Genomic DNA, 12,792 nt, shown 5'->3' with positions numbered 1-12,792 from the left:
TATTTTCTTTCCATTTTATAAACGCTGTTAATGATTTATTCATATCTGCTTAATTTTGTCCCTGATTAAATGAGCTGATTTTCTAGAGGGTATTTATTAGGAAGTGGAAGATAAAATTTATAATTTGCAACCATGTCTTTTAAAGAACCAACTCATGCTAAGGATTGCCATTCTCAATTTACAAAATGCAGTGCACTGTATAGATTGGATTTGAAACAGCAAGTTGCATGATGAACAGTTAATGAAAGTGTTTCTTGTGCTGTGTATGTACGCTGTACTTTTAATTTTGCACTGAAGCTCTGTATTTATATAGAGCTTGAAATGCAGCAAGAAAATCTAGTACGCAATCTTATCTTTAAAGATAATTTTCAGAATCCAATTGAATGTTTGAAACTTACAAAGCAGACAGATTTTCTTCAAGCTGGTAGTATGCAGGGATTTTTTCTTAATAGTACATGACTTTTCAGGCATTGGGAGATCTGCAGCTCTGCAGGTTTATTTATTTGCATTTTCGAGTGGGGAAGACATAATCAAGAACTTTGCACTACAACCACATGCCAAATTTACGGTAGTTTTTAGATTGCATTTGCTTTCAAAAGGATTAATGTCAGTGGAAGCTTTAAAAAGAAAACTCACCAACCCAATACATAAAAAGACTGGCTGTCCTGAAGTAAGTCTGTTACCTGTAACCTTGAGGGACCTGTTGAATATCTGCCATTGCCCTGTAGCTTTGTTCTCTTCGATAAGATATGCATGTGGGCAGAATCATGCCCTGTAGGGGATGTTCTGACTGAAGTTATGTTCTTCTCTGAAGCAGGTTGAGAAGGGTAGTTGTAGAGGTAAATTTGTATCTTTGCAGATGAATTTGTATTTCCTGATAATGATGGACAAGCTGTTGTGGCATGTTGCTTTGGAAATTATCTATTTTAACATTGTAGTAGGAAAAAAAATTACTGTTTAATAACAAAACTGTTTCTCTGTGACCAAGAAAATCAAAAGTTCCTGTTGGAGATAGGATGATTTCATTTAGTATCATTTTTCCATGGTCATACTTGATGGAGGAGGAGTAACTTTGCAGGCAGTATGTCAGGGCTGGTGATAAACAGTGATAGAGGAATAGCTGAGGTTTGTGTTTGAAGGATGACAAGAGAAGTGGATGACACAGTGCATGACACTGAGGGGTGTATCAAACACCCGAAGTTTTAGGATTGGCATTGGCAGCATTCATGTTCAGTTCCCAGTATTGCTATAGACTTTGTTTTATGACTCAGGAACATCTCCGGAAAACTGGGATGATTAATAATGCCTTCTTCCTTTAATTTTTCCTATGTATAGCAGGAAGGTGTAGCACTACCTTACCTATATGCGTATATCCACACATGTTCAGTTTTAGTTTGCACCATTAAGTGCTGCTGTGACACAAACCACAGGACATCAGTGACAGAGAGGTGATAGAGCATTTTCAGAGGAAGTGAATCTGAGAAAGGTAAAGATTGTTTTTCCCTCTAGCTCTTGTCAGCTTTTAAAATTTTTTATTAGTTATTCATTTTCACAGTCGTATACATTTTAAAGACAGAAGAGGACTGTTACTAATACCCAGTCTAGCAAGTCAAAATGCATAAAACAAGCCAGAATTTTGTACATGGCTCAGCTTGTAGAAGTATGTCCAGTCTTGGCTTTAGAATTAAATCCAGTTGCTAAAATAAATCATCGGGTTTTTGTTTCTTGCTCTAAAATGGGGTTTCCAGAATTTGAATTACTAGTTCAGATTTTTCTGAGCTGTTTGCAGTGAGCTTCCATTTTAAAGTCTAGAGATCCCAACTGCACACAACATTCCTGTCATTATTAATTAATGAAATATGCAGTATCAGAAACATCTCGTTTCAGTTCTGTCTTGGCCATGGTTAAAAGTTTAGCCATTAATAACAGTTAAAGCTCACATTCAGTAGATGTTCACAAAGATACTGTATGTCTCTTTTTCTCTGAGTACTTTGCATTTTTCCAGACTAGATGAAAGGATTTGCAGGCACTTTTTTCAAGTTTGCTGTTGTGTGTGGTGCCCAGATATTTCAGATGTCTACTTGCCTTTCCAGTACGGAAATATGGCAGCTCTGATCCATCATGACCCTTTTCAGTTACCTGAGTCACTACTGGTTCTCCTCGTCTCCAGTAGAATGAAAAGTCAGTGTGTGCTCAATGAAGGTGTTCCTGTCACGTACACACATCTGTATGCTTTAGTGTGCTGAGCTGCTCATCTGTATTGATTATTTTTGAAGGAATTTCACTTTCAGTTTGAAACACGAGGAACATAAATGGGTACATACAATTTGAAACATGATAGGTTCTCCATCTTATCTGTCATTGGTATCATAGCCAGGTAGTTTGCTTGAGCTGTATGGCCCAGATCCAAAGTGCATCCTGTTCTGCCAAAAGCCCATCCTTTCCGCGAGAACATTACACATCACGAGTCTGGGGAACAGTCAATGCCTGTGGAGGTGACTTGCTAACTGGTAGCTTTCTGGAAGGACTGGGAAGATTTTTTACTGGCATATGCAGTGAGTAACAGTGCAAACACCTCTGGGTCCTTCCTGCTTGCAAAGGGCAGTCCTCAGGTCTACAGCCTTGGGTCTGGTCTCAGCAGAGGAATGACGCACCCAGGGCCATTCAGACAGGCTGGAGATCTATAACCTTTGTGATTGCTGTGCTAACTAATGCAGCCACAAATGTGAACGCACGTGGTTTCCCTTCAAGAGTTAACTGAAGCAGTTTCCTTCATAGAAAGAACCAAGGCTGTTTGCAGCGGTGTCTGCTTTGCCTAAAGGCAAATGAGGGGCCCAATATGGTGTCCCCTGTTGGCCTGACTTCAACAGGCATCTCCAGTAAGTGCCTTTTTCTGAAGGTTGTTTGTCCAAAACAGCTTCTCTTCCCTTCTCTTCCCTTTGATTTGAGAGACTGTTCCTTCCGAAACAGTCCTCACATCTTTGATCTGCTGTTTGCGAGGCTTTTCCTGTCTCAGTATTGTCTTTTTAGTAAGCAGTTCTCCAGAGTTTGCTGAGAAGTGGCATAACTGAGTCATTCTTTCCTTTCCTGCCTGTTTTTCTCACCAGCCTCATATTAAACAATAGCCAATATATTAGTATAATAAATATCTTAATACAATATTCATAAATTATTAACAGTAGTTCCAAATCTGTCATGATGAACTCGTGGGACTGAATTGCTTTTTACAACAAGCACGGATTCCAAGTTTTTTGGGGCTGACACTCTAGCTAGCTCATACACCCACTATTAACTATTTAGACAGCCAAACCCTAGCTTCCTTTTAAAGTAAAAATCCTTAGTATAAAAATACCAAGGATTTGTTTGCTACCAAATATTAGTAGTACTTTCCTTCTGACGTCCCATTTTCCTCCTGACCACCCTTTCTCCCCCACCAAAGTTCCGTAGAAGCCATAGTTAAGAGTTGTAAGAAGTAATCACAGTACAATGAATTATTTGAGTCCACTTAATGGGATGTTGTAGGTGACCAAGAAAGGGGGCTTCAGATGAGACTCTTGAAGACTGAGACTTCAGTGAGCTAGTGGGGAATCAAGTAGGAAAGGAAATTCTCAATTCCACTCCCAGCTGGTAAATTCCTGAGCAGTTAGGCTATCACTAATTGTAGCCAAGATTGCTCCCTTAGTGATGATTTTTTATGTGATGTGTAATTTTCTCTTGAGATAGCAACAATAGAAATGCTACACATTAGCCTTCCTGAGCCTCATAGGTTTTAATAAATTTTGGAATTGCAAAAGATCTTGAGTAAGTTTTCAAAACACAACGTAATGACTGTAGATTTAAGGAATTTTCTAAGTCAATAAATAGGGAGCAATGGAACAAATCTCCTGCTTGAGAATTTGTGGTTCAGGGGAGATGCTGGAAATCTGAGTTAGCTTGATGTGCTCTTAGTGGGGGGGCAATAAGCAAAGTTTTGTCTGGATGAAGGAAGAGGGAAATGAATCCTGTGTTTAAACCTCCCCTGCAGCTGGTCTAAAAATTTGGAAAGTCTCAGTCTTCTAGTGATATTTCAGTGATGTATTGGCCCCATTAAAGTCAGTGGGAGTTTTGCCACAGCTTTTAATGAGGTCAGAAAGAGAATAGTACATTTCAACTGCTTTTTTTTTAAAAAAAACAAAAAGTTGGAAATAAGTTTTATATTCATTTCTTTTACAGTGATATATTCTAGGAACAAATCCACCTGTAATTAGATGACATTTTCCATAGCAGGATAGGAAGAAGCCCCACTTGCAAGATGGGATGGAACAACCATCTCAAGTGCAGCCATAGGAGAGCAACAGTCACTGACAGCATTTTTTTTCCCTTGTTTGTTTGTTTATTTTTTACCTGTTGGCTTACATAGAATTTGGGCATGCGAGTGATAGTTTAAAATTTTACATCTACAGGTTCTGCCTTTGATAGAGGAAAAAGCTGAAGTAAATAGGGCATAATTCAGATGAAAGGCAAGGATACTCCAGTGAGTTTTAACTGTTCTGCTTTTAGTTATTTTTCACATCTTATATTGTGCCAACAAGAACAAGACATGATGCGTTGTAAGTCTACATTCCTTCTATTACCAGCGAAATGCATCTGTCTATGAATATATGGCCTGTTTTCAACAGCCTGTCACAATAATGCACTCATTAATATGCCTGTGCAGGTTTATCACAGTTAAATATTTATGAGATATGCAAATGTTTGCTCTCCTTTAATTCACAAGTGATGACTAATCAAAGCTTTGCTTTTTGTTCTTCAAGTAAAAATCTCTGCTCTGGAGTGTTGTTTCAGTAGGCAATAATTTGGTGAAAATCCGAAGGTGGGTGGGGGGGAGGGAATTCTTTGCTTGTTCTCTGCTGTTTGTCTGAAGCTATGCAACCAGTTCACTTCTAAAGCACTTTCTCCTGGTTTGTTATTTGACCCTGAATATTTTTTATGACTTTGAAATGTGTTGCATTTAAAAAACAAAACAGAGAGACACTGAAGTAGCCAAGTGTCCTTCCCAGTTCTTGGTCAAGGTGCTTCCTGTGGTGAGTATGCAGTGCTTACCAGGAACCAGTGCCAGCAGAGTTCCTCGTGGTCTGCAGAGAAAGCATACTCCAAACCTTTTAGGACAACTTGTCTTTCCCTAAGTAGTAATTGTTGTAGCTGTTCATTTGTGACAGGAGAATGTGACAAACATACCTTTTCCTACATTTGTGAGTCACCTACAAGTGTGTGTGGACAGAAATGCAGAGGTGCATGTTCAGCAAGGTGAATTGGTGTTCATGGTGGTGTCTCCTGAGAAATGCTGCTCAGTGTGTGGTCTGCTGCTTTGAAGACTGCATGGAAGTTGGCAGGAGCCTGCCTTCTCCTCCTGAGCAGCAGCTCCTGGGGGGACCAAGCGGGAGGGGGAGATTTTTTACTCCATTTATCATCATGCGGAAAATGAATAATCTCTGATGCTCATCTCACATTGTTGAAGTGTTGTCCCTCCTGCCTATGTGGTTTGGTGGCTGCCTCACTGCCAGGCAGGGTGAGCTCACAGTAGACTAGCTTGCTTATCCAGTAACACGTAAGGATGGAAGTGCATAAAGTGGAAGCTCATGTTGACCTGGGTGGGGGTCAGTTGAGGTAATTGAGTCCTGGTGTGTAAGCCTCTTTCTGTTTGTTTTAAATAATTAGTCTGCAAACTTCAACATAAATAAGAGCCACTTACACTCTCACAGTTCAGAGCATTTTCATAGTGTTTATAACTGCTAATGAACAATGTTTCAGAGAAAGCAGAACCCTGGCTTCCAAGATATGCACATTTTGGGTTATGAGATGCTCGAGCTTGTGTATTGTAAACAAGGTTCAGAAACTCCTCTGTGTAGCTGTGCTTTGGACTGTAGCAAGCTTTAGAAGAAAATGTCTAATTGTGTCTGGATTTATTTTATAAATTGGGACTGTTTCAGCAGTCTGTGTGGCCTGTTTGTTTAAGCCAAGCTAAAAGCCACTTATCTGAAAATGATGTATTCTCACTCTCGAGCTGACAGAACCAGGCTGGGAAGGACAAAAGCTGAACTGTAGGGTTTAGTCTGAGTCCCCGTCTTCAGTCAGACCTTAAGGGAAGCATGAAGGATGGCCATAACGTTGTTCTGAAGATACTTGCAAGTCTCTCCTACGTCGCTTGTGATTGACTTGAATTTGAACTTTGCAGCTGTTCCTTTCTGTCAGCCTGGTATGCAAAAGCAAAACCTTGCAGCTCAACATCTCTAAAATCAAAGCCTTAATTCAGATATTATAATTTGGATCAGCTTATGACTTTCTGGGTTTGGCAGTGTAAGCAAAATGGAGGGAAGTGTGTTTCTTCATCTAGTTTAGAAAAATAGATGTTATTTATGTACTTAGTATATAGCAATGTTGTGTAGCAAAAGGCAGTAATTGAATAGGCTTAGCTGGTGATGTGAAAGTATAACTTCAGGTAAAGTATCTGACTGTCAAAAATACATCTAAAGAGGAAGAAAGTTTTAGTGATATTTTAAGATGGTTGGTTAGCTTAAAATGACCAAAAGATTTTTGCATTTAGGAACTGAATTTTATTCTCTCTGAATGCTGTGAGGATCCGATGTTCTTACTGATATCTTTTCACAGTGTCAGACTCCACTTAATCTGGAGCCTGACCGTGACCGTGGTGCAGGGAGCAGAGTAAATGAGGCCGAAGGTGTAGTTTGGATCTGTCCCAAGAGCTGTGCTGCCCAGCTGAGGAACGGTGGGTTTTGTGGTGGGGTGGGATGGTGCTGCTGAGACCCTTGTGCTGGGGAGCTGCTGTAGTTTGTGGCTCACGTGGGCGCTTGCCGTGCGGGGATGTTTCCTCCAGGGGCACCCGCTCCCCCAGTACAAATGGTCTCCTTCCACACCTGTACAATTGAACGCAATAGTAAAAATAGGGGGAGGCCCAAATGCTTAAGGGGCGAGCCTACTTTCTCTCATCTGCTTCCTCAGCAAGAATTGTTTTGAATGAGTTAATACCAAAGGGCTTAAAGATCTGTTGTATATTTTGAATGTGTGCTGTCAAAGCAAATATTTTTACAGTCAGTCAGAAGTGGATAGTGGCATGCTGTGAAGAACATACAGCTCTGTCATGGAAAAAACTTGTCAAAGAATGGGAAACTGAGAGAAGGACTAAACAGCCACTTTTCAGCCTCACAAGGAGCTACCTTGAGTTTCTGTTGAGCAAAAATGGAAGAAAAGGGATGAGCAGTGTGCTGGAGGGAAGCTTCATGAAGCAGTTATTTAGCACGGGCTGTAGCTGGAAACACTTTGATGTATGGCATAAACATGTTGTTGGAGCCGAGTGAGAATTGGTTAGGATCATTTAGAAACTCGGGGTGGGGTGTCTTGGAAGGAAAAGGTTAACTACACAAGTGTGACTGAGCTGTAACTTATGTCCAGTACTTTTATAAGCAATCTTTCCTTCCTAAGTCTCACAAAGAAGAAATGCCCCTGGCCCTTCCTGGGCTGTGCGCCATCCTACTGCATATATTTTCTGTCCATCTGCTCACAAAAAGGAGTTGTAGGAGACTGGCCCCTGCCCCTCGTCTGGTCTTGCCATCCTACTTCCTATGTTTCTGTTCGTCTGCTCACAAAAAGGAGTTGTAGGTGAGTGATGCTCCCTTTTGAGGGTATCCCTAGTGCAAGAATAAATGTATGCAGAAGTTCTCCCATGGGTAAGGGGACATTGCACTGGAGATAGATTTTTGTACCAGAATGAAGTACTCGTTACCTGGGGAAAGCCAAACTGTGAAAGTTTCATTGGAAAGCAAAGTATATTCGGTTGAGCTGTAGTTACTGATGATACTCACTAACTTTTAGGTGCTGTGAATTTTCCCTGTGTTGCAAAAAAAGGAAGTATATGTTCCAGTGAAGTCCTCAGATTTGACACAATCGCCGTGTCATCTTTAGACAGGCTGTTTCGCTTGTGCCGTGAGTTTTCTGGAGATGCCGTGTTCTAAAATGTTACTGCAGTTCATTCTTTCACTTGCATTTCAAATGGAAAAGAACGCCATGGTTTGGTCTTTTCTTCTGATTCTAATATACCATCCCATGTTTGGTATCAGTGCCGTGTTTTTGTGGCTGCCAGTATTCATCTGGAGTTTCCACCTACTTAAGTAAACATGAACTTTGTTCCCATCTGTGTTCAATAAACAGTATTTTATGTTCAGCAGGTACAGAGTAAGCAGTAACTACTGTAATGGGTGTTCAACTCTTGTCTCTTGCACCTCAGTTAAAATCCTGGAATTGCAAAGATGAGGAGTTCACACAGGTGTGGTGCTCGCACAGAAATAAAGATTCTAGAGCGTTTTGGAACTTCTCTTAAAAAATAAAGACATTTTCTGTTAAATTATCTTTAATTGTGCAGATGTCATCAGAAGAATGTAGGTTTGTAGTGGACATCTTCTACATTCCAGTTGTTATTTAAAGTGGAAATACTGAGAAAATCAACTTTTTTTTGGCAGGCTGACACTTCAGCTCTCTGTTATTACAAAGGGTGTATTCGAGACATCAATGTGTCAGGTTGCTTGAAAACTTCATACTTTCTCACAAAAAACGGAAAACAAGCTGAACTGTTACCTCAGTATGGCTAAAAGCAAAACTAAATATATTTTGCCTTTTTTTAAGGCAATGCTGAAACATTGACCTAGAGGAGACACAATTCAGTTGTTGGCACAGCAGCTTAAGCCTGTGTATCTGCTAGCGCCAGAGGAGCCTGCAGATCTAGACAAGGAAGAGAAATGTGGATAAGATCGTGTAGATGATTCACTGTGACTAGTACAGAGGGGAGTAGAAATTGCTGGATGAAATTCTGAATGTGTTGGAAGTTGTGGGTATGTGTTTCACTTTGCATTCAGTGGGACTAGGATTCTGCCACTGGACTCAAAACTCCTAAGAAATTAAATACCAACCACATGACAAAGCTGAAAAAGAATTGGGGATGTCTGTTTTACTGGCATGTGCCGACCACTTGGTGTTTGGCAGCAGTGGGGTGCAGATCTGGTTCTCGACTCTCTTGCCCCTCCAGTTCAATGTCATTATTTTGTTTTTTGTGGGGAAAACTTGGAAGTGCTACATTCTCATCACAGAGCGGGTAACATGAGGGCATTTCCTGCTCCCACCCTTGCCCTCAGGCGACACAGCTCCAGAGGCGTGTGCAATGACCCGTTCGTTATTTTGAGACCAATATTTGGATCTGAGTTGGAAGCAGTGATCTCTGGATTGCCTCTTGTACTCAGATAAGTGTAACTCTGGGAATGTCATCAGCTACTGTTGAAAGGCAACATAAAGGCTCGGGGAAGGCCCTGGGGAACATTTTGCTGCAGTCCCAGCATGCACAGGACTGTGGAAGCGGGGAATTGAGAGGAGTCGGGAAGCTCGAGGCTGACCAGCAACCGCTCTCGCCAGGGCTCGTGGCCACTTGGCAGTGGCTGGGGCGTTTCTCCACAGAATGCTGCTTACAGTGCCACAAGTCACCAGGAGCTGCTGGTGTTGGGATCAGTTCAAGACAAGGTGTGTGATGTACCTGCAGGCAGATTGCTTTTCTGGTACAAAGCAGAATATGGAACCCGGGGAAACACCACTCCAAAGGGATGTCACCACGTCACGGGGCAGGCCGTCCCCAGCTGCAGTCCTGTGCGCCTGCTCTGCGCCGGGGTTGGCGCAGGTGCAGTCAGCAGGAGCACGGAAGGTGGGAGCGAGGTTCCTTCGTTGCCCGTTGCACCCGGGTGCCAGTGGCACACGCAGCTGTGCCCAGCTTCCATCCCAGAGGCACTCCCTGCAGCCTCCCCAAGCTGAAAGCAGGAGCTACACGTCTGTGAAACTCCTTGAACATGTATGAACGTTTTTCTGGGTAACTGCCAGCAACCTTGGTAATTTCAACCAGAGGAAGATGATGGGGGTGTGGTGGTAGGAGTGGGTGGGACTGAGGGCTGTTATTGAGACCTTGGTTTGCTAAGTGCTTGACAGACACCCACAATGGCATGGGGCAGAGCAGATACTGTAAGTACGGCTGGGCAGCCGGAGATTAATCACTCCCGTGGGACAAACCCAGGAGGTTTTCAGCAGGCTCTGTCTGATGGGCCCTTGTTAGAGCTTTGGCATGTTGATGTGGATCTGCGCCAGATCGGGGCTCGTTGTGGGGATGGAAATGAAGATTTTTTTCTCACTGCTGGTGTGTTGTCTCTTTTTTTTTTCTTGTAGGTGTGTGATGTCAAACAGTGGGCAGTCCTTGTGGCCTCCCCCCCCAGCCTGCAGCGTCATGTGCCAGTATGAATATTAAGAAAGAGAAGAGCACTCCAGAGCTCAGCATCCCAGACAGAAAAAAGGAGGAACTAAACGGAGAGAACAAATGACTGCACTGCTTGCAAAACTTGGGGCTGTTCACTTTTTCTCTGGAGAAATTTCATCTTGGCCTTTGTGAGAGAACTGAAAGAGCAAGTAGAGCAGCCACAGTGATTTTCTTTGTCTTTTTTTTTCTTTATTTAATTTTTTCCCCCTCGTGCCTGGATTTTAAGACTGTTGGCTGCACTGATCGCAAGCACTGGACATCAATATGTGTCATGTTATTGTAACGTGCCGGTCAATGCTGTGGACTCTCCTGAGTATTGTGGTGGCTTTTGCAGAGCTCATCGCTTTCATGAGTGCAGACTGGCTGATTGGCAAAGCAAAGACTTCAAGCTCCGAGGATGTGGACAACAGAACAGGGGGGTCGCAGGAGCCTTATCATCCGACGCTGGGCATCTATGGGCGCTGCACCAGAATCTCCCACATGCAGCTTTCTAGACGAGACACGCTTTGTGGTCCTTACGCCGAAAACTTCAGTGAGATTGCCAGTGGGTTCTGGCAGGCAACCGCTATTTTCCTAGCCGTGGGAATCGTGATTCTCTGTGCTGTGGCATTCGTGTCTGTCTTTACTATGTGTGTGCAGAGTATTATGAAGAAAAGCATTTTTAATGTCTGTGGGCTGCTACAAGGGATTGCAGGTACGTGTATTTTGAGAGCAACTAAAGATTTTAATTCTGAGATCATTCAGCTGAAGTATGGTGATTCTGCCCTGTCGACAGACAGTCTGCCTTAGGCAGACTCAAAGCGTTTCTATATGCTGGTGTTTATTTAAACACAACTGAAATTTATAGCATGTACTACATTGACATTGGCAGGAGAATAGTAGCCTGTGTGCCAAAATGAACTGACCAGTGTTGCTTTTGTTTGCTGTTCAGTTTTTTCCCTCTGCTTGGATTTTTTTCAGTAACAAAAACTTCTCTCCTTTGTTACCAGCAGAGAACAAAGTTTATAGTCATGTTAAGGCAGTCTATCTCCCTCTCGCTGCTTTAGTACTTTTACTGTGGACCGAAGGCAGTTCTCTCAGTGTCTCAGAGGCTTTATGACTGTGGTGAGAGCAAATAACACCCCAGGGACAAGAACAGCCTGCAGCTGCACACCCAGTTCTTCAGCGTTTTCATGCTAAGCAGCCTCCTTTAAGGCTGTGAGCCTGACAAGCAATACCTTACAAGCAACCATTCCTTTAGCTAGCTTATTGTTCAGCTGCAGTTACACAGCCCAGTGAGCTTATCTTTTCATTGTCCCAAGTATCAGCTGTGCTTTGCTTGAAAAAAAGAATTGGTTCTAGAGATCTGGTGTTTCTGCTTAAAGCCATGGATTTTACAGAGATTAAATGAGTTAGCAAACTGACACTGGACAGCTGTAGTTACAGAAGTATTTGGCTTTCCGTACTCGCCGGCGAGCTGTGGGGAAAGCCTGTCCCATACACAGGTTTTCATCTTTTGTGCTGTGTGCCTGTGGTGTCCTGGAGGAGGATAGTGGTCTTCTGCCCTACCTCTGGCAGCCCTCAGAGATCTGTGAAGAGGGAGGAAATGAGCAGGGTCACCTCCTCTTTTGCTTTTGGTGGTGCTCTTAAGCAGATGCTTCCAATTCATAACATGGTTTCATTGCTATAAAATTAGGAGATTTAACTTGTTTGCTCAAAATGTGAATCCAGCTTCTCCCCTCCTCACCTCTACTGAGGCAGCCAAACACACCTGTGGTGGCCGTACCTAGGCAGGAAGTGTGTTCAACAGGTGTTCAAACTTTTGTGAAGCTGGTTGGTTTCATTTGCGTAGTTGAGACCTAAAATAAGCTTATTCTCAACATAACATGGAGAAGTAGGCAAAACCTGAATTTGCTGCCTGCTGCAGCCCTCCAGGACATGCAGCCTGGGTCATGGACCCGGTGATGCTGACTCCTGAAGCACTAGCACAGTGGCTGTCATCATCATCCCCCTTCATGCATCTTTGGTATAGAAGTGTACTGCTTATTTCATGTCACCCACAATGTAAGGTTTGTGCTTCTGGGGCAAAATTAGATCCCTAAATTGGCTCAAGATGCTTCTGTTCATGTGATAGCGTACAGTTAGCAGATGAATGTTCTGTCGATAAAAATTACAGGTTTTGCTGTAGTCACTCCTGGTTTACAGAATTTACCAGAACCAGTGCAACAAGGAAGCAGTTCTGCAGTGTAGACTAAGCCAGTGGACAGCTTTAGCTCCTTGCTTTCTTACCCTGTAGTTTGGAAATAATTCATGAAACCTGTTTTTCAGGAGATGACATTACTTCTTTTCTCTTGGAGGGGTACTTGTATGAGAGAGATTGGTTAGCAGCGTAAGTAGATAATTGGCATGTCAGACTTCGGTCTGTTGGAAGAGTAACTTTACTTACCATCCCGATACCATCTTAAAATATCTAA

The 12,792-nt window shown here is 42.6% G+C and overlaps 1 protein-coding gene across 2 annotated transcripts in view; it reads left to right on the top strand.

Annotated features, from left to right (window-relative positions):
* LHFPL2 (LHFPL tetraspan subfamily member 2) overlaps positions 1–12,792 on the top strand; it is a 126,953-nt gene that overhangs the window by 97,233 nt on the left and 16,928 nt on the right. Inside the window, exons 1-2 of one of the 2 annotated variants that reach the window (XM_040580564.1) lie at positions 10,035–10,050; positions 10,252–11,033. In XM_040580564.1, the coding sequence (XP_040436498.1) occupies positions 10,604–11,033 (430 nt within the window). In that variant the 5' untranslated portion in view covers positions 10,035–10,050; positions 10,252–10,603. Of the gene's footprint in view, positions 1–10,034; positions 10,051–10,251; positions 11,034–12,792 lie in introns of those variants that run through there. The other variant, XM_040580563.1, reaches the window with a different exon arrangement.

The sequence above is a fragment of the Falco naumanni genome, chromosome Z, assembly GCF_017639655.2.
Source record: "Falco naumanni isolate bFalNau1 chromosome Z, bFalNau1.pat, whole genome shotgun sequence".
In the NCBI taxonomy this organism is placed as follows: Eukaryota; Metazoa; Chordata; class Aves; order Falconiformes; family Falconidae; genus Falco; species Falco naumanni.
Note: the sequence above shows the minus strand (reverse complement) of the source record. Positions and strands in the feature narration are given on the sequence as shown.